Below are 20418 nucleotides of genomic sequence, written 5' to 3'. Positions count from 1 at the left end.
AATTTTTTTGATGTTTGCTTGATCCATGTTTAAGGACACAGGTGTGGTATGTTTAGTATCAATGCTATATAATATTTCATCAACATCTGCAACAAAATTCCTTTTATCCTATCAGGAGACATTTAGTATTTCTCCCAGTTCTTTATTACTGGTCACATATATATTAAAATTATAAATGTTTATGAAATTACATATGTATCTTGGTGCAAGTGGTCATGTTCTACTGAGATAGGTGCCAAATTAAAAAAAGTGAGCTTCATCATCACTATATAGTGCCAGATCACTTTTTTTTTATCTGTATACTTAACGCTTTCATTTAGAATTTTAAGAAACATTGCATTATATCAAATTCATGTGGACATTTCTTGATTTGGTATCTAATTTCTGGGTAACACCCAGTGATTCTTGGGACTTAATCCTTATTCAGATAGTGTTGGGTGACCAAATGGGTTGTTGGGGACTGAATCCAAGTTGACTTGTTCAAGACAAGTGTCCTTTTACTGTGCTATTGCTCTGGCCCCTATGTATGCATTATTGAAAATTACTGTGTATAGCCTATGTTTAGTTCATCTCTCCAAGTTGTGTTCTGTCTTTCATGATTTATTTGACTCCTTTATCTTGTGTCTCAGTGACATATATTGTATTATATATGACTTATATTGTATTGTCCTACAACAATATGTCCACACCTCAGATTACTATGTAAGAAGACATGTAAGTTTACATGCCTGGTAGCACTATGTTAATTCATACTGTTCTTTTGTCTTCTTCAAAATTGATATAACTATAATCTAACACTTTGCTAGCTGCCTCTTTGTTGAGTATAAAAAGGTGTATGGGGGGCCGGGTAGGTGGCGCTGGAGGTAAGGTGTCTGCCTTGCAAGCGCTAGCCAAGGAAGGACCGCGGTTCGATCCCCCGGCGTCCCATATGGTCCCCCCAAGCCAGGGGTGATTTCTGAGCACATAGCCAGGAGTAACCCCTGAGCGTCAAAACGGGTGTGGCCCAAAAACCAAAAAAAAAAAAAAAAAAAAAAAAAGGTGTATGGACTTTTACTTTCCATTTCCCAAATTATGTTGGAAGATACATATCTTTCCATAAGTTTTTGGGTCTTCTATGCTTCCTCTTCCATGATATGCCTTGTTGATGTGTTTTTATGTGTCTTTAAAAGCAATAATGGTAGATACTAATAATAATTTTTTTTAAAAAAGCCCCAACGTTCAAAATGAACACCCTCTTTCTGGAATTATCTGCATTCCAATTCAGGGTGAATAGTTGTTTTTCTTTGCTCTATAAGACTTCTCTCTTTTTTCTCTCTCCTCTTTTCTCTACCCTCTTGTCCCTATCTCTTCTCTCTCCTTCTCCTTTTTTCTCTCTTTCATATACTCTAAAGCAACATTTTCTCAAACAGGGGATATATGTGCCTGGTGAGACCCCAGGATATTCTAAAAGTCCACAGATTAAAAATCATATAAATGGGGGACAAAGCAGAAGCCTAAGAGCCAACCAAGTAGAACATGGGGCTCCTGAAATGAAAGAAAAGTTGGAAAGGGGCCAAGATCAGAAAAAGATTGAGAGACATTGGCCTAAATACTAGTATTTTACTTTACTATTAAAAAAATATAAGCCAGGAGTCAGAGCAATAGCACAGCAGGTAGGACGTTTGCCTTGCACACAGCTGACCAGGGTTTGATTCCTGACATCCTGTATAGTTCCCAAGCCTGCCAGGAGTGATTTCTGAAAGATCCAGGAGTAACCCTTGAGTATTTCTGGGTGTGGCCCCCCAAAAAAAGTAAAAGTAAAAGTAGGGGCTGAAGTGATAGCACAGCAGGGAGGGCACCCATCCCCCAAGTCCAACATCAGGCCATCTGGATGGTTCACAAATGCAGCAGTAATGACAGAGTTTCTGCAGTTGAATTTCTGCAATGTTCATGTTTTATTCTCTCCAGACATGAATGATTTTAGATTTTTTATTTATGTTGCCAAGTAGACTTTTTTTTTTTTTTGGTTTTTGGGCCACACCCGGTGATGCTCAGGGGTTACTCCTGGCTGTCTGCTCAGAAATAGCTCCTGGCAGGCACGGGGGACCATATGGGACACCGGGATTCGAACCAAGCACCTTTGGTCCTGGATCGGCTGCTTGCAAGGCAAACGCCACTGTGCTATCTCTTCGGGCCCCCAAGTAGACATTTTTTAAAGGTTTTCATAGGGTTCCAGAGAGATGCTGGAGGATGCCCAAAGTCAATATGCTTGCCTTGACCACAGCTGCCTTTGGAAGATCCCTGGCATTACATGTGGTTCCCTAAGCAGCACTCTCTAAGAGTCAGCTCTAAGCACTACAAAGTTCACAGAAGCAGAAAAAAAAATTGAAATTGAATGTTTATCAGGCAAGGAATATATCTTTGTAATAAGAAACTTGCCTTGAATGTGTGAGGCTTTAATTCCCAGTCTTTTAACAAGAAAAAAAAATGGGGGTCTTAGCCATTCATATTTGAACTGGCAGTCAATGAAGATGCTTATGTGGCCATAATGAATCTTTCCTTCACCATTACATCCTTATTCCCCATCATCCCTGTAGCACAGCATCATTTTCTTTTCCTTGCTTTATTAAGTGTCTATGCTAGCAGTAGAAGAATATGAAGAGCTACAAGTCAATTTGGAACTGGAGAAGGACCTTCGAAAGAAAGCAGAGTCTTTTGCACAAGAAGTGAGTATCTTACAGAGACCTTGTTTTGTTTTTCATGTTTAGGTTTTAAAGAACTTTGCAGGATAACATGTCAAGATATTTTTCGAGTTTGAATGAAAACATAACGATTTGAATTAAGGATAAGGGATGTAAGGGGGTGGTATGCAACAGTAGCACATTTTCAGAAGTTGGTGTCTGAGATCAAGGTGTCAAGTATGACTACGGGTCTCAGTTACTAGTTGAATGACTTTGAGAAAACCTTGGACTTTCTAGATGTTCACTTGCATTATCTTAAATGAATAGTGACACTATTCACCAGATGGTTTTTAAAATTAAATGCTATTTTAAAAGTTTTGGAAGCTAAAAATTATGATAAAGGCAGAAAGGACACCCAAGACTTGTTATGGAAAGTCCAGAGGAGTGTGGGATTTCTCTCTGTTTCAAATAACCTTAAGAGTCTAAGTTACTTCTCCATATAGCATCTCAAATGACAGTATCATGGTATTAGTGTTTCTCTTCAACTAATCTCAGCGCTCTCATTGTATGAGTTGATGTTACACTGCTTTGCGTCCATTGTCCTAGCCTGTCATCGTAGTCATGATTTCCTCTTATGTGCAATATGAACTCGGAGCTTCTTTGGTTCCAGCTTACCTTTGTTGACATGGATTTGCTGTGTATTTCAGGACTTTGGGACTGGTTTCCAGTAAATGACCAGGAACCAGTTGACTGAACTTTAACCCCTCGTGATGGAGAATTGATCTCTGCCTAAGATTTCCCTCTTGTGTAAATGCTCTGAAGCTTTCTGTGTACTGTAGGTTGAAGAAAAGGAGCCAAGCAAATAAATGTAAAACATGCTTAGATGCAAATAACCCAGAGAAAGAAGTAAAGCAAAGAACCACATTGTGGAAATGACATTTGAAAATCAGATTATGGTTCTTTGTTCAAGAGTTTGTTAGGTCTTGAATATAGATGTGGAAGCAGATTTAGTCCCAGAAGTACTTATTTAAAATATTATGGTTAACTTTATTTAGAGTTTAATGAAAGGTGAATATCTTTTTTCTGTACTTAAAACTGTATGTAGAAGACCTTTGAATGAAGCTACAGCAATCCATATATAATGGAACTAAATAAACATGATGGGGAAGAGTGAGGAGAGATAATGTGATGCTGTCTCTGTTATAAAATGAAAAGGTTACCTGATTTTGACTCAAATACAAGGATCTTATTTTGAGAGAAATTTTTAGTTTTCCATCAGCTTATAGAAGGATATTTGAATGCAGAGTTGCTCAGAGAAGAAGTTGAAGGTCATTCAGTAGCCGAGAAGATAGATGAAAGAAACCAAGTTCCACTAAGAATGCTGAAGTGAATGATTCACTGTCATTCGCCTGATAGTGACTGGAGAAAACAATAATGTTGACATGTTAACCCAGAATAAGGAAATGGAATTTTTAAGAGGGAAGAAAGAACAGTGGCATTTACTGGTAGCACAGACATTTGCATTGATGCTCAAGATTTTCATATATATAATATATATACATATAAATGTGTGTGTTTAATTGATCAAAACAATAGTAAGATGAATTTTTTTCTTTTTAATAGTGCTAGATTGGAACTAGTCTATCTTTTTATATGGTTTAAAGTTCCTCAAGACAGTTTTTTTAAACAGCTACATCTAAAAGATGCATGATGTCTCTTTCTAAGAGAGGCACCATCTTGCCTTTGTTCTTCCTCTGTTCAATAAATCTCAAGTCAGACATAGCTGATATTAGAACTAGAGTGTTAAACAATAACAATTGAATGGAGTGGAACTTACCAATGCTAAAATCTAACTTAATTTATTTTGCTTTATCTCATATGCAAACCTTGTAAAAAAAAAGACATGTATAAATATATATACCTTCTAAAATTTACAAACAATTCTCAAATGTAGAACATAAAGACTTAAAATGTTGTCCATATCTCTAACTTCATTTGTTCATTTCAAAAACAATAAAAACATGATCACCCTCAGCAAAATGAAAGTTATCTTTATGACTATGTTAACTATTTATAGTTTTTCAACATCATACAAGTTGTAATGAAAGATCTCTTTCCTTTTTTTTAAATATATTATTCTTGTTATTCAGTGTAGCTTTGCTTTTTTTTTTCCTTTTTCTTCATATTTTTTGGGTTTTGGCAGTGCTCAAGGTAACTCCTGGCTCTGCACTCAGAAATCACTCCTGGCAGTTCTAGGGGGACCATATGGGCTGCCACGGATTGAACCCAGGTTGGCCATGTGCAAGACAAGCACCCTTCAACTGTACTATTGCTCTAGCTCAGTTTTGCTTTTATTTTTTTGTCTTAAAGTATACCTACCTCATTCAGAATGAAGCAATAGTGCAGTGTGTAGGGTATTTGCCTGGCATTTATCCACCTCAAATTCAATCCCCAGCACTAATGTAGTCCACTGTGCACCACCAGCAATGATCCCTGAGTATAATGTCAGGTCCTGAGCACTGCTGGGTGTGGCCTGCACCCCCAAAAAGAAACAGTCAAGCAAAAGGAATCGATTCTTAGGATTTTAGTGTTATTTACAGAGACTGGATTATCTAGTAATGACGTGGGATTTTCTCATTCTTTGAAATGATTTGTGAAATGGCAAAATCTGTGATGTTATTTGCTATGAAATTCACTTCATAACTCCAACCAGCAAGTTCTTACTATAGTTTAAAAATTTTGAAGATTGCTTAATAATGGATTTTATTTGATGGAATATATGTGCTATGGTAGCTTTAACCAACCCACATTGGCAGCTGAGCTCACTGCCTCTGTCCTCATCAGCACCACTGCTCAAAATCTCCTAACTTCCTAGAATAGTTAAATGAACCACACTTGTGTGGGCCCAGAGAGACTCATACACTTCAGAAACTATGTAGATGTTTTTGTTATCTTGGTGGTAGGGAGTAATTTTTATGACATGAAACAAAGGACCCCAGCCAGTTAAAACTTTAAGAGGGAAAAGCGTATAACAGAAAAATTACTGTACTAACAATAGTTAGTGTGAATGGTGATATTTTCCTAGGATGTCAATACCTCTGGTGTCACCATTCTCCAACCTAGGAATCTGTCCCCTAGTACATACACTCTGTAGACCTCATAATTCATCCTTACCTCATCAGATGGAAGGTTATGTAAATTACATGTTAATTCTTTAATTTGTCTTTGGGGCATCCTCTACCCCTGGCAGTTCTCAGGGGCTCCTACCAGCTCTATGCTTAGGGATGATTCCTGGTGGTGCAGGAAGAACCGTGCACTTCCGGGGTCAAACCATATGAATGGCCAGAATTTAACCCCTGTGCTCTCTCGTGCCATAAATTACACTTTAAAATGCGAGTGAGAGTCTGCAATTGAGAAATTCTACTATAAAATAGACCTAATTTCACAGGTTTAATAGATAGGACATGCTTCAATTCATCCATGTGCTAAATTGTGCAGGATGTTAACAAAAAACAATAATAGGCAGATAAAAACCAATGTTTTCAATCATAGGATTGTGAAGATTAAATGAATAATACTGTAAATTGTTTATAAAGTGCATGGCAAATATTAGTGTAGCTCCCCCTCTTCTTTTACCCCCCCCACCTGAAAACCACTTTGGTCACTAGAGGAAAATTCATTGTTGTAGAGCAAAGCATGAGATACAGTAAATAGCAAGATATTAGCCAGATGATTATGAATTTGGGCTTGTAAATCAAATCAAGGTTTAAATCTTTATTTTTGTCATTTACCTGTGTTTTGGGGAAAGGTAGTTGTCCTGAGTTGTCTTATTTGTAAAAGTAGAGTAATAGCAATATCCAAGTGGCAGAGTTGTTAAAAGTATTAGATGATAATATGCATTTAGGATGACCATTATATCAATCGGATAGTTTATACTTTAATATTTAAATTGCAAAAGTATTTAACACATGCCATTGATGTAATGAGTAAAATAATGCACATAAAATATTTAGCAGAGTATTTGCATCATAATGTTCTTATAAATATTAGCCATTATTGTTAATTAATACATTTTAATATTGTAATAAAGATTAAAGATTTAAGTAGAGGGTTAAGTTTAGTTTGGGAAAGGGTACAGTTATTAAAGAGTTATAAAGGTTCTGAATGAAATCAGACCCATGTTTATTCCTAGAAAATGTCATATGCAATACAGTTCAGAAATTGTATTTAATTTTTCAAATAAAAACTCCACATACTACCTATGTACAAGTTGTAATGAAGTGATTTTTTTTGAGGCTGATGGAATATGTACTTTTTTAAACTGAACTTTTACAGATGTTCATTGAACAAAACAAGCTCAAAAGGCAAAGCCATCTTCTGCTACAGAGCTCTGCTCCTGACCAGCAGCTCTTGAAAGCTTTAGATGAAAATGCAAAACTCACACAGCTCTTGGAAAAAGAAAGAATTCATCATCAACAAAAGGTAACATTATCGTTTGGTGTTATGATGCACGGATACCTATCATATTTGTTTGTTATGCACATACCACCTTTGAAATGAGAGGTTATGAAATATGGAATGTATTGTGGCATGTTTTGCCTAAATTATCCAATCTTCCCGGTCACCTTTTAGAAAAAAAATAACTATCAAGTGAAAATTTGGCATTCAACAAAAATGGTTCGCACTTGGTTAGAGATGTTAAATGTGTAAAGGGTCGAGGAAGCGAGGAAAGAGGCATAGAAGGTCGGGTAGTGCACGTCATGTGCAGTCTGGAAATGGGGGAGTTGATTGTATTTTGGGAAATTGCATATGCTAGGAGAGTGTATTAGTTTCCAAAGAGACTGTTAAGGGCATAGGTTTTATTCAAAGAGGAGGGAAAGAAATGTTCGTGTTAGTGGTAATTGCTTGCTTAGAGAAAATTTCTGATGTTTATAAACTTGCCCAAATGTCTATATTTAAATACTTCCTATGTGGTTATTTCAGTTGGCTTGAGTGGAGCTATTCCAGCTGGTACAACCTACTTCTATGTGCTAGGCAGAAGGATAGTCATCCTGGTAGGTGAGAAAGAGGAGGCGGGAGAGGAGGAGAGGTGAAGGGGTGGAACAAAGGCTTTCAAATGAAAGAAACCACTTAACAAAAATTGCATCAATATTTACACGAGTTTCAGCGTACCTTGTTGGTGAAGGAAAGGCTGTTAACTGCTATTTGTTATTACCTGTCAAATCCCTTTAAATAACTATATTGACATTTAATACTTGAAAGTTTCTTGAAGTTTTAGCAAGTTTGATCATAGAATAGAGTTAAGTTTTTTTTTTTTTTTTCCTTAATAGGATGTGCCTGTGTCTGTATATCTGTGTCTTTGGGTCTGTGTGTGTAGACCTTCTAGGTTAATAGGAGGGACACAGACTGAGGAATAGAGTGGATAGGAAAGGATTTTCTCTGTTTCATCCTGTCTCTATGTACCAGAATTGCCTTTTCAAATAAAGAGAGAATTAAGAATGTATGTAATACATTTGCAGTTAACTGCTCTAATCAATACTACATCCCTTGACCCTACTGACTTCAGTTCTTTACATAGGGCTGAGTCCATGTATATAGTCATTTTGTTGAGATTGGAAGAGTCACAAAGATTAAAGTTATGGCTAGAATTATAGCTGTCAGTATTTATGAAAGTATTGTACTATGGTTATTTGGGTAATCTTTCATATATGTGGTTTAAGATATTTCTGATCAGTTGTCTTGCAGATTCAGAATCTATACACATCTGCATTGTTTTAAATAATTATAAAGTAAAGCATGTGTCACATGTGTCTTAGTGTAAATTTTTTAATTATAGAAAATGTTACAGAGGAAAATGAAAATTACTTAGAAATTTCATATTTTAGCCCAAACAAAAACTTTATATATATATATATGTGTGTGTGTGTGTGTGTGTGTGTGTGTGTGTGTGTGTCTGTGTATTTAAATTAAATTATACATGTCTATTATTCTGCAACCTAATGTTTTTCTTTTTTTATGTTTTTCAATTGTAATATATCTTCCTAAATCAACATAGTAAATTATGTAATTTTATTTTATTTTTGCTTTTGTTTTATGGGATACACCTGGTAATGCTTACGAGCTAGTCCCAAAAACTGCCAGGTGGGACCCATAAAACAAAACCAAAATAGCAGACCAAAGCAATAGTACAGCAGGGACTGTGCAGGTCTTGTACATGATGGACCTGGGTTTGATCCTAGATAGCTTACATATCTGGTACTCGAGCACTGCCAGGAATGATTCCTGAGCACAAAGCCAGGAATAAACTCTGAGCACACCTAGGTGTGGCTCTAAAACCAAAAATACCCCAAATAGCTCAGTGGTTAGGGGGTCACTTCCTGCAAGATTGGGGTTCCATGTAATACTACGGATTGAACCCAGGTCTCCCATGTATAATTCAATCTCCCTGACCTGTGATTTTTTTTTTTTTGTAAAAAATTTTTATTGTGACCAACGTGAACCACAAGTACTTCACAGCAATACCTGCAGTACACAGTAGCATTGATTCAGGGGCATCCCAACACCAGTGTTATCCTCACTCCACACCAGCTCCAACACCCCTCTTCTTTGCCCCCCAGACCAAATAGGGTAACTGGTCCCCTCAGTGTACAGCCCGTTGTTATTGACTTGGTGTTTAAGTCTGAACCTGTTTCACTTCCACTCATCTGGTACCATCCATTTTTCTTTCCCCTCAATTTATGAGGAAGAACAAGATGACCCAAGATATCTGGTTCTGTTTGAAAGAAAAACAAAAGAAAACAAAACAAAAAACAAACAAAAGGAACCTGGGGGGAGTCCGTCTAGAGAAGGGGTCTCAAACTCAATTTACCTGGGGGCCGCAGGAGGCAAAGTCGGGGTGATCCTTGAGTGCAAAGTCAGTAGTAAGCCTTGAACATGGGGGGGGTGTGACCCAAACAACTAAAACAAAACAAAACAAAAAAAGATTCCTCTAGGGCAGGGCCACAAAATGTTGTACCAACAGCCTCGGGCTGTGAGTTTGAGACCCCTGGAGAGGTTATAAATATCAATTTAAAAAGAAGAAAGGAAAAAAGAAAGAAAGAAAAACATAACCAAAAAACAAAGCAAAACAAAAAACAAACAACCCCCCCCAAAAAACCAGAAACACCCAACAAAAACAAATCAGACAAGACAAAAAGAAATAAAAGACCAAAACTAGCAACTCAAAAAGCACCACAGCAACAAATACAATAGCCAGACAATGACCACAAGAATGAAAGAAGAAAAAAAAAAAAAAGGAAGGAGGGCTGGTGTGGCAAGGTTTTATTTTATTGTTTGTTTGGTTGGTTTGGTTTGGATTTTGCATAGGCACAGTAAATTGGGGAAATTAGAAAGGGGATTCCCTTGGCCTAACAGAGATACAGGTTACTCTGCACTTGAAACATACTTTTATGAGAACAACCACAGGCTCCATACACACTCCTTTCATATCCCAAGGACTTTTCATGGTGCCAGGAAACTTTTTGTTCTATTATGGATGATAGATTCAGGCCTGTATCTTGAGATCTTGGTATTTGCATAAGCCCCAGGATGAAGCCCAGGCTAGCCTCCCTCTTTACGGTTCTAGCAGTTCTGCTCCATCATTGTTGTTGTAGTCGGTACTCAGTGCTTAATCCTGGACCATGGGTCTTTCTGTAACTGGGTTTTGCACAGATCCTAGGGCGAAGCCTAGGATAATCTTTCATTATGATTCCAGAAGGTCTGCTCTGTTGCAGTTGTCAAAGCCAGACCTCCGGAACTAGAGATCTTGGTTATTGTACAAATCCTAGGCTAGGGTCTTTCTTTTTGGTCCCCGGATAAGTTTTGCCCAGTCATGTTTGTCAAAGTTAGTTTTCTGTAGTTAGTGATTTTTGTTTTTGCACAGATCAAAGGATGCCGGGTCTTCTGATTTCATCTTACCGTTAGTTGACTAGATAGGACAACTTACTTGTAGATCAAGTTGTTGCCTTTTCCTGTCAGGAAGTCATATCAAAACTGGCGCAAGTTGGTGCTAGAGTGGTATTAGGAGTTTTCCAGGGGTAGTTTGGTTCCTGATGCTGTTGCAGGGAACTGAGTCCATTCTATGTCTGGGCTCTAGGGCTCAGGATTGGAAAGTCGCTATCTGATCTCATAAAGTCTCAGTTGGGACCACAAGACACATGCAAGGTGGGAGGTGCCCTTGTATTAAAAACATGTATGGGTTCTTATCCCTAGTAGATAAAAACTTGATTCTGTACATAAAATTTCCCGATTTTTAGTATGCCTTTGCAAAAAGGAATGGTGCCACATTGTATTGCTGGTGCATTTTGGGGTAAGAATGCCAGGCTACACATTCTCTGTTCCCTGGTCCTGATCTGAGCTTTTATCCCAGGCAAGTCTTCCTGTAGGTTTTCATACCAAGCAGAACCAAAACAGGTATAGTTAGAAAAAGCAAAAAAAAAAATATATATATATATAATGGAAATATATAAAAATATATTACAAAAAGTATTTGAAGAAAAATGAAGTGGTGTAAGAGGCCACCTTAATTTGGGAGTTAACAAACTCAGGTGTATTATTATAGAGGTATTAAACATGTAAAGGAAATATATAGGTTTTCCCATTGTCCTTTGAGATATTCTTGCGGGGTGGGGGGGCATGAGAAATCCAGGGCACAATTTCAGCACACACCTTGGTCTTGTTGAGTTTGATCCATGATTTGCAGCAGAAAGGAATCAGACAGAGTCTCTTTGCTGGGGGCCCTTCTGGGCTGAATCCAGCATCATGCAGCAGTCCACACTGGGGGCGGATGTGAGAAAAAGAGCCACACAGCATGAATCTACAGGAATGTTGGTTGTAGTTTCTTGCCGGGGCACGAGATGTGGGGCTGAGAGGGTTTCCCTTCCCCTTGGGAGCTGGTTGATGGCTCATTGGGGCAGGAGGTCGGTCTCTGTACCTAAAGAGTTAAAAACTGCTCTATGGTACAGGCTTTCTGTCCCTCAGTTTTTATGGCAGGGACCTCTCCAGTCAGAGCCTGACCTCCCGCTGTTACCTGCACAAAGGTCCCTGACCTGTGATTTTAAAATTTTTCACAATATTTCATTTTATAAACACTATCATTTTACTAAATCAATTATATTGGTAGACATAGAGGTTTCCAACTTTTAACAGTCATCCAAGAAAGGCCAGTGAATACATTTGAACATTTGCCTTACAACTTTTCCCCTTTTGTTTTTGGGGCCGGCAGTACTCAGTGCTTAATCCTGGACCATGGGTCATTCCTACTGGTGCTTGGGAGACCAATGTGGATAGAACTAGGGCTAGCTGGCTGCATTCACTGCTGTACTATCTCTCCTCAACATGTTTCAGAAGTGTTATTGCTGAATCAAAAGGATTTTACTAATTTTTTTTGGTTGTTTTATGTGTTGAGCCACAGCAACTATACTGGACTTACTCCTGGCTCTGTACTTAGTATTATTCCTGGTGCGCTCAGGAGACTATCTGGGCTATTGGAGATTGAACCAGAGTAGGCAGTGTTCAAGGCTTACTGGCTACACTCTCCCTGTTTCCTCCTTTTTTCCCCCAATACTTTAAGGCCCACAATTACTTAGTATATAAATGTATATTGAATTTAATAGATGGTAATAACTTTATTCTGAAATTTGTATTGGGTGGGGGGTAGGGCTTTCCCATTAATACTGGGCACCACCAGGCCATGCAATGCCCAGATACCATCTATGAACACAATCTATGCCAGAGCTTTTGATTTGTCTCCCTTACCCCCCGTTTGAGATGAATTGGGATTTCTTTGCTGTCTAGTAAGAAATAAGGAAAACCAAGTGCCAGACATACAGCTCAACAGGTTAGTATGTGCTTTGCATACAGAAGGCTCACTTTCCAACATTGCATTGTCTCCCAAGTACTGCCAAGAGTGACCTCCTAAACACCCAACTGAGAGTCACCCCCTGAGTCCTGCAGGGTTTGACCCCCCAACACAAATTTAACAACACTAAGAAAGATCAAAAGGGATGCTGGAATTCCTTCCCTCCTTTATTTTCTTTGATGCAAGAAGAATAATATCACCCATAAAAATGTATTTACAAATTACAGGTTAAAGAATTAGAAGAGCAGCTAGAAAACGAAACACTCAACAAAGAAATACACAACCTTAAGCAGCAACTGGAACTTCTAGAAGAAGATAAAAAAGAATTGGAATTGAAGTATCAGAATTCTGAGGAAAAAGCCAGAAATCTAAAACATTCTGGTAAGACTTTACCTAAGCTGCCAGGTCTTCTTAGTCTGAATCTCTTATGTCCAGGACAAACCCCTATGTAGACAGATAGATTAATAAAGAATAGTTAGTGATTTCTATAAAACAATATTAAGATTTCTTTCTAATTTCTTCAATTTTTAAGTATCATAGTTTAATAGACCAGCTACTGTGAGGCAACACTTCACAGGTATGTAGACTTCTGTTTTGGATTCAAAGTCTTTGTGAACATTTCCTATCAAATTAAGAGACAAAGATGCCATTTAAAGGGGAAGACCAAACTTCCAGAAGCTTCTGAGACAAGTCTTCAATAAGTACCTGCTTGACTTTGTTCATTTCCAAGTGCATTTTTAAAGGGAATTAAGCTTTTTAGATTCCGACTGCCTTTATCTTTGGTGTCTAATTATATACTTGAAATAATACTTTCAGTATCACACCGTAAAACGGGCAACAATATATATATTAAATGGAGAAACTTTTAAAACACCAGGGGATACTTAAATCAAAAGAGTTATTCATTGAGTTCTAGAAGGCTTAACAGAAATGTGTGAGTTGGATTACTACACAGGGATAAGTAATAAGTTACTGTTAGAAGGTAGGTAATTTAAGGAGGCAGGTCATTTCACTTCAGGTATTTTTGGTTAATTTTATACTAGAATTTTGAAATCTGTAGAAAAAAACTAGGCAGACTTTTTTCCTTTGAAAAATATTCAATGCCTTCCAATCCACAATGAAAATAGATTGCAACTTCTTTTTAAAGACTTGATCTGAAATTAAGACAAATTTCATACTTTCTAATGATTAGGAGAAGAATTGGGAGCTCAAGCCTCTATATTATAAATGGAAGATCACGTACTCAGAATATGTCAGATTCAGTTGTGAACATATTTTAGTAGATATGCCCTTTGCATGCCTTAAGATACTATACAAATACAAACACAAAAGAAAAAAAAATCATGCCTTTGTCCTTGAGGAATTCAGAGTCCTTCTAGAGAGTTAGAGACGTGCATATGAAATAATCAGAGGTTTCTTAGTGTGGGAAAGTAGAACTCACAAGGGCCTTTTCAGTGTTGAAGGTAAGAAAAAAGTAGTGAAGAGTGGGATTAGAGTTGGCCATGGAATGATTGTGGAGAGGGAATGGTATTTCTGAACGCACTGTGTGCAGATCAGATCTAGTAGGCATTTATCTCCCTGATGATACACATTTTTATATATATTTTATTTAAACACCTTGATTACATACATGATTGTGTTTGGGTTTCAGTCATGTAAAGAACTCCACCCATCACCAGTGCAACATTCCCATCACCAATGTCCCAAATCTCCCTCCTCCCCACCCAACCTGGTGATACACATTTAAACTAAGTTTCTTTAAGTCAGGAATTATGCCTTGAGGAGTGCTCAGTATAGACTTCCACCCCCAACCCTTTTTGAAAATCTTTATTGGGGTACTGTGACTTACAATACTGTTAATGATGGTTTCATGCATACATCATCTGAACATGGCAGCCACCACCAGTGTGCCCATTTCCCTCCACCAAGATCCCAACAATCCCTCCTTTTCAAATCCCCCATTTGCACCATGAACTCAGTTCTCTGAACCAATTCTCCAATTTTCTTGCCTTGGACCATGTTGTTCTTTTATTGTGCATCTTTCAGTATTACCAATGAGAGAGATCATGCAATATATATGCCCTTCCTTCTGATTGGACTCATTCATCATGTTATCCTCTTGTTTCATCTGTGTGGAGACAAATGCCATGATTTTGTTCTTTGTTACAGTCACATAATATTCCCTTATGCAATATTATAACTCCTTGGTTCATTTATCCAGAGTTGGGCATTTGGGTTATTTCTATATCTTGGTATTATACTTAGCACTGTAATGAACATATGTGTACATATATCCTTGCAAATTTATGTCTGTGTTTTGGGGATAAATGTCCAAAGTGCTATGCTGGCCTCTATTCCTACCGTTTGGACAACTGTCCATACTGCTTTTCATAGATTGTATGAGACACCACTTGTACCAACAGTGAATGAGGGCATTTTTCTCTCAACAATCCTATTGACTCTGGATCTTTCCAGAATTTTTGATATAAGGCATAGACCCTTTCACAATGTTGGTGCATAGTTAATTTATGAAAAATTATATTTCCAGATTATTCTTCAAAAGAATAGAGAGTTTCTTCATTCCAGACACTTAAACGTCTGAATTTGGTTGAAGTCAAGCACTATAATATTTGTGTTTTCTTTTTTTTTTTTTTTTTTTTTTTTTTTGGTTTTTGGTTTTTGGTTTTTGGACCACACCCGGCGTTGCTCCTGGCTGTCTGCTCAGAAATAGCCCCTGGCAGGCACGGGGGACCATATGAGACACCGGGATTCGAACCAACCACCTTTGGTCCTGGATCGGCTGCTTGCAAGGCAAACATCGCTGCGCTATCTCTCCGGGCCCAATATTTGTGTTTTCTAATGGACATTAAGTAGAGGAGAAAACTATGCTATTCAAATTATTTATTAAATGTCATCTTTAAAATAATTATTGGCCTATATACTCTAAAACCAAATACTAATATTTTTTGTGTTTGAGACATTTATTCTGTTATTAACAAATATGTCTTCAACCAACTTACATCCTTATTTTCCACTCATTTAGCCACTGTCGAAAAGTATTCCTTTTCTTTTTCAGCAGAAAGAGAGATAGGAAGGAGTGCCAAACCCTAGGTGAATCCCCAGCACCACATATGTTTCCCTGAGCACTACGAGAAGAGACCCCTGAGCATAGAGCCAGGAGTAACCCCTGAGTATTGCCAGAGATTTCCCCAAAGGAAAGGTACCTAGAACAAAAAAATAGCAAACAAAGTAGGAATCTGGAGAAAAATAGGAACTGAAAAGGTTTTGTAGCTACATATTGAAATTTCTAACTGAGGTTATGTTTTTGTGTTTGTGTGTATGAAATGTATTTAGTTCCTGGTTTCAGCCCATTTCTGATTATTTGCTCCCTGTGCAGTTGACGAACTCCAGAAACGGGTGAACCAGTCTGAGAATTCAGTACCTCCTGCACCTCCTCCGCCACCACCACTCCCACCGCCTCCCCCCAATCCCATCCGGTAAGTCCTCTGGGAAAACTGCTCCCACCAGAAGTTCCTTCTTGGCAGACACCTGATTTTTTTTGTAATGTTCTTACAAAAAAGAAAGGAAAAGATAAAAATCACTGGCTGGTGGCTGGCCAGGGATATGGCTCCGTGCAGTGGTCAGGCCCGACGATACTAGTTTCATACCTCATGTGCTACGTGGATTCCAGCACCAGTGTTGGGGTTCTGGACACCACAAAGGGATGATTATCAGGTGTACCACAATCAAGTATGTGCACCCCCAGTCAGCTCAATGACAACAAAGGAAGAAAATTGGGGTAGAAATAAAAATTATTTGTTTGTTGTTTGGTTTATTTATTTATGGAGTGTTTGGGCCACACTCAGAAGTGCTCTGGGATTACTCTTGGTAATATTGAGGGGGTATCTGTAGGTGATCCTGATCAAAAGTTGGGTTAGGAAGCCAGAGAGATGATGCAGTGTGTAAGATATATATTTGCCTTTCATATAGTCAACTGACTTGGATTTGAACCTCAATATTTTCCTTTCATATAGTCGACTGACTTGGATTTGAACCCCAGCACCCAATATGATTCCCCACACCTGCTAGGAGTTGTCCCTGAGCACAGAGACAGGAGTAAGCTCTGAGCACTGCCAGATGTGTCCCCCAAACTAAAATCCAAACAAAAAAGTGGGTCAATCACAAGTAATGACACTTGCCTTACTACTATACTCAGAATACTGTCTTAGGTTACCTTATTGGAGGAATATAAGAAGTATGAAAGATGTCATCTAGTATTAATTTTCTTAGAGAATTTTCTAAAAGTCACATTATTTACTCCCTTTTTGGGTAATAGATATATAAAGGGTCTTAAAAATAGCTTACTGAGAATATGCCTGTGGTAAATATGTACTTTGCATGTATGAGATCCTGAGTTCCATCCTTGCACCCTGAGCACTTCTGGGCACCCTGACTTCTGCTCAGAAACTTAGGTTGTGACTCCCATTACAGTTTTTTTTATAAACCCAAAAAACCTGGAGATGCTCATTTGTTCAGCTGATCAGAAGTCATCATGGTGGTGTTCGGTAACCGTATTGCCACTCCAGGGATTTAAACAGGGTTCACAGCCCAAACTCATACCTAATACCTTCCCGCCACCTAGTTATCTAGATTATCTGCAGCCAAGTGTAAGTCACCCCAGTCAGAGAAAGAGGAAAAGAAATAAAAATACCCTCTCTGACCTTGGTTTCTAGATGTTTGAGTTCCAGACTCAGGAGCTAGACTTCTTTTCTAGATGCTAGCAAAATACATACTTATTTTTTCTCTTTCAGTTTTTAAGTTTGAGTTCCATGATGTCAGGTTTTCTTTTTATGGTGAGACTAAGAAATTTGAATTTCTTGGAATGTTTCCATGTTTTCCTTGCATTAATTTGAATTTGAAAAGCTCTGGTTTATTTAATTATTTGCAAAATTAAAGTACCAAACTCAGTCAAAACCTAACAGTGCTAATTGTTATGAGCAGTAATTAAACTAAAAGAACTAATTGTTTTTTAGCCTGAACCTTATCTTTAAACCTTTACTAATGCTGAAACTTATGTTTTTATCTTTATATATAAACTATATTGACAAAAAAAACCTTACAAGTTAGGGCTGGAGATTTCGTAGCATAGTAGGGAAGGTACTAGAGTAAGCCACATGCTTACTTTGCTCGTGACTTATCCAGGTTCAATTCCTGGCACTATATGTGATCCCTGAGTAATGCCAACATTGGTCTCTGAGCACAGAGTCAGGAATAAATCCTGAGGACCACTGGGTATGGCCCAAAAGGGAAAAAAAAAAAAGAATTTACTTGGTCTAAACCTTGCTAACTTAATGATACTGAGTGCTTGACTTAGTGATTTTATACTCTGGGCCATTGCCAACTAAAATGAAAAAAAAATCTGCTATTTTCATAATTTTTCCTTTCCACACCCATAATTGCATAAGACAATTTAGTGAGGTGAGATGGCTTGACTTGAAGATATTTTAGGTGCGATGGTCATGGTGTTAGTTGTTCCATTATCATTTATTCTTGAACAAATGGGACTTAAAACCTTGCTTGATTCCTGCCTTTCCTTAACTCACTTGATTTGTTTAATTCTTCACACGAAGAGACTCTTTAGTCATGCTTTGCACCTTTGTTAATCCCTCTGAATAGAGTGTGTCTTGTTCCTCCCACATACTTCTGGAAATGGAACTGGTCTTTCTAAAAATTTCTCATTAGTTCTCCTTACTGAGTATTTAGGACAAGACAAAAGCTACTTTAAGCCACTGAGGTAGTTAAGAGGAAATCATTTTTTCACATGATCAATCTGAGTCAATAGAAAGAATTTCAGGTTATTTTAAAGTCTTTCAATCCTGGTAGTTAAAATCTGTCAGAAATATTCTGCTTTTGACATTTAAAATAAGAAATTCATCATTGATGAATTTGATCTTTCTCTAACGTCTAGAATGTTGAGATAATAAGAAAGGTCACTGCCATCTCTGAGGAGGCATAACTATATATGCAGTTTTAATTTAGCCTTTTTTAACCTTTGTGTTTTAGGCTGAGAGTATTGGAGAAGCCCTGAAATTAAAAGCCAAGTATCTCCTAAATTAGAATACCTTCCTCAAGATAACTTGGTAGTTATACTGAGAAATGAATGAAAGATTTGGATGATGTGTATCAAAGCATGAATTCTGTTGCTTTATCTGTATGTAGATTCTTTAAAGAGATTTTTCTTTGACTAACATGAATTATTTTTAACTCAAATGGCTGGGTGCAGGTTTTGCACGTAGAAGGCCTGTTTCAATTCTTGGCATTGTATGGACAACAACCCCCCCCCCCAGTATAATTTCTCAATATGAAAAGAGTTCTTTTTCTTTTTTTTAAGTATGTTTTCTTTTCATATTTGATTATGTCTTGAGTTTCATTAGATTCACTTTGAATCTGACTCATTAGGTTTTTCCAACTTTGTTTCTGAATCATTTGCTTTCCTCTAATGCAGATCATGGATAAAAATGAGAGGAAGAAGGGGAAGGTGAAGGCCTGATGAATTCTTGATTTGTGTTTTTGTGGGATTTTTTTATTTGTTTTTGAACCTCTTGACAGCACCTAGAGGGCCCATACCAGTGCTTTGAACTCATAGATCTAGTGTGCAAAGCATGGATGGACTCCAGCCTTTAACTGATCTCACCAGCTGGGGCCCCCGATTGCTTTAAGTACTATACTTTATTTCCCCTCTTCTTGCTTATTTGAGTTAGAGAAGGAGGAGGAGGAAAAGGAGAGAGAGAGAGAGAAAGAGAAAGAGAGAGAGAGAGGACAGAGAAGAGAGAGGAGAGGAGAGATCGGAGAGAACAGAAAGAACATATATCCTGGTCCCTTTGTACTCATATAAATAAGATAGGTCCGCAAGGAGGTATGATGCATGTGGAGAATGAAGACTGTTTTAGGGTTCTCCCAAGTAACAAACCCAATAGCCTGTGTATACTTATATATGCCTTTATATGAGGTTCATTCTAGTGAACAGATTTACAGTGTGACTAGTGTTGGCTGGGGAACCACCTGTGTTGATGTTCTAGTTCAAAGGTTTCCAGGCTCAAGATCAAGAAGAAAACAGGGGGCTGGGGAGATAACATGGAGGTAAGGCATTTGCCTCTCATGCAGAAGGTCGGTGGTTCAAATCCCAGCATATTATATGGTCCCCTGTGCCTGCCAGGGGCAATTTCTGAGCATAGAGCCAGGAGAAACCCCTGAGCGCTGCCGGGTGTGACCCAAAAACCAAAAAAAAAAAAATAAAATAGAGGAATAAAACAGAATCCACTTAAATTCTAATCTGAAAGCAGGAAAAAGCTGATGTTCTCATAGGAGGACAGTCATGCACAAGGAATTATCTCTTTTGTGGGTAGAAAGTGGGTAGAAAGCTCACCCTTTTTTTTTTGTTCAGCCCATCAACCTGAATGACTGAGGCCCACCTACCTCAGCATGTTGACATTCTGCTTTCTTGGGTTATTTCAATTTAATATGCCATTGGAATATGAAAGACTGTCAAGACCCCCAGAATAATGTTTCCTTATGCATTTGAACACCCTGTGACCTACTCAGGTTGATAGAAAATTAGCCACCATCATAGTGGCTATGAAGACTACTTTTTTTTTTTCAGCAAAATATATACTCTTTTATTCAATCCATGTACCATTTTCCAAGATGGAATACATTCTGGAGGGCTAGAGTTACAGCATAGAAGGGAAACATTTGCCTGGCTGTAGTAGCCATAGCGAGTGCGCACACGCACACACACACACACACACACATACACACCCCTGAAGACTACTTTTTGAAGAGCTTTTTTTTAATTTTTAG

The 20418-nt window shown here is 37.9% G+C and overlaps 1 protein-coding gene across 3 annotated transcripts in view; it reads left to right on the top strand.

The window, feature by feature from the left end:
• The window catches only part of SHTN1 (shootin 1), a 196650-nt gene that overhangs the window by 49640 nt on the left and 126592 nt on the right, over positions 1-20418 (top strand). For all 3 annotated transcript variants that reach the window (XR_007490694.1, XM_049764480.1, XM_049764479.1), the window contains exons 8-11: positions 2611-2705; positions 6996-7142; positions 12786-12939; positions 15956-16055. Coding sequence is in view for 2 of the 3 variants with exons in the window: in XM_049764480.1 (XP_049620437.1) it covers positions 2611-2705; positions 6996-7142; positions 12786-12939; positions 15956-16055 (496 nt within the window). In the remaining variant the exon portion in view is untranslated. The remainder of the gene's footprint in view (positions 1-2610; positions 2706-6995; positions 7143-12785; positions 12940-15955; positions 16056-20418) is intronic.

This window comes from Suncus etruscus, chromosome 17 (genome assembly GCF_024139225.1).
Source record: "Suncus etruscus isolate mSunEtr1 chromosome 17, mSunEtr1.pri.cur, whole genome shotgun sequence".
NCBI lineage: Eukaryota > Metazoa > Chordata > Mammalia > Eulipotyphla > Soricidae > Suncus > Suncus etruscus.
The sequence above is the reverse complement of the archived record's forward strand: the minus strand, read 5'-3'. Positions and strand labels throughout refer to the sequence as shown.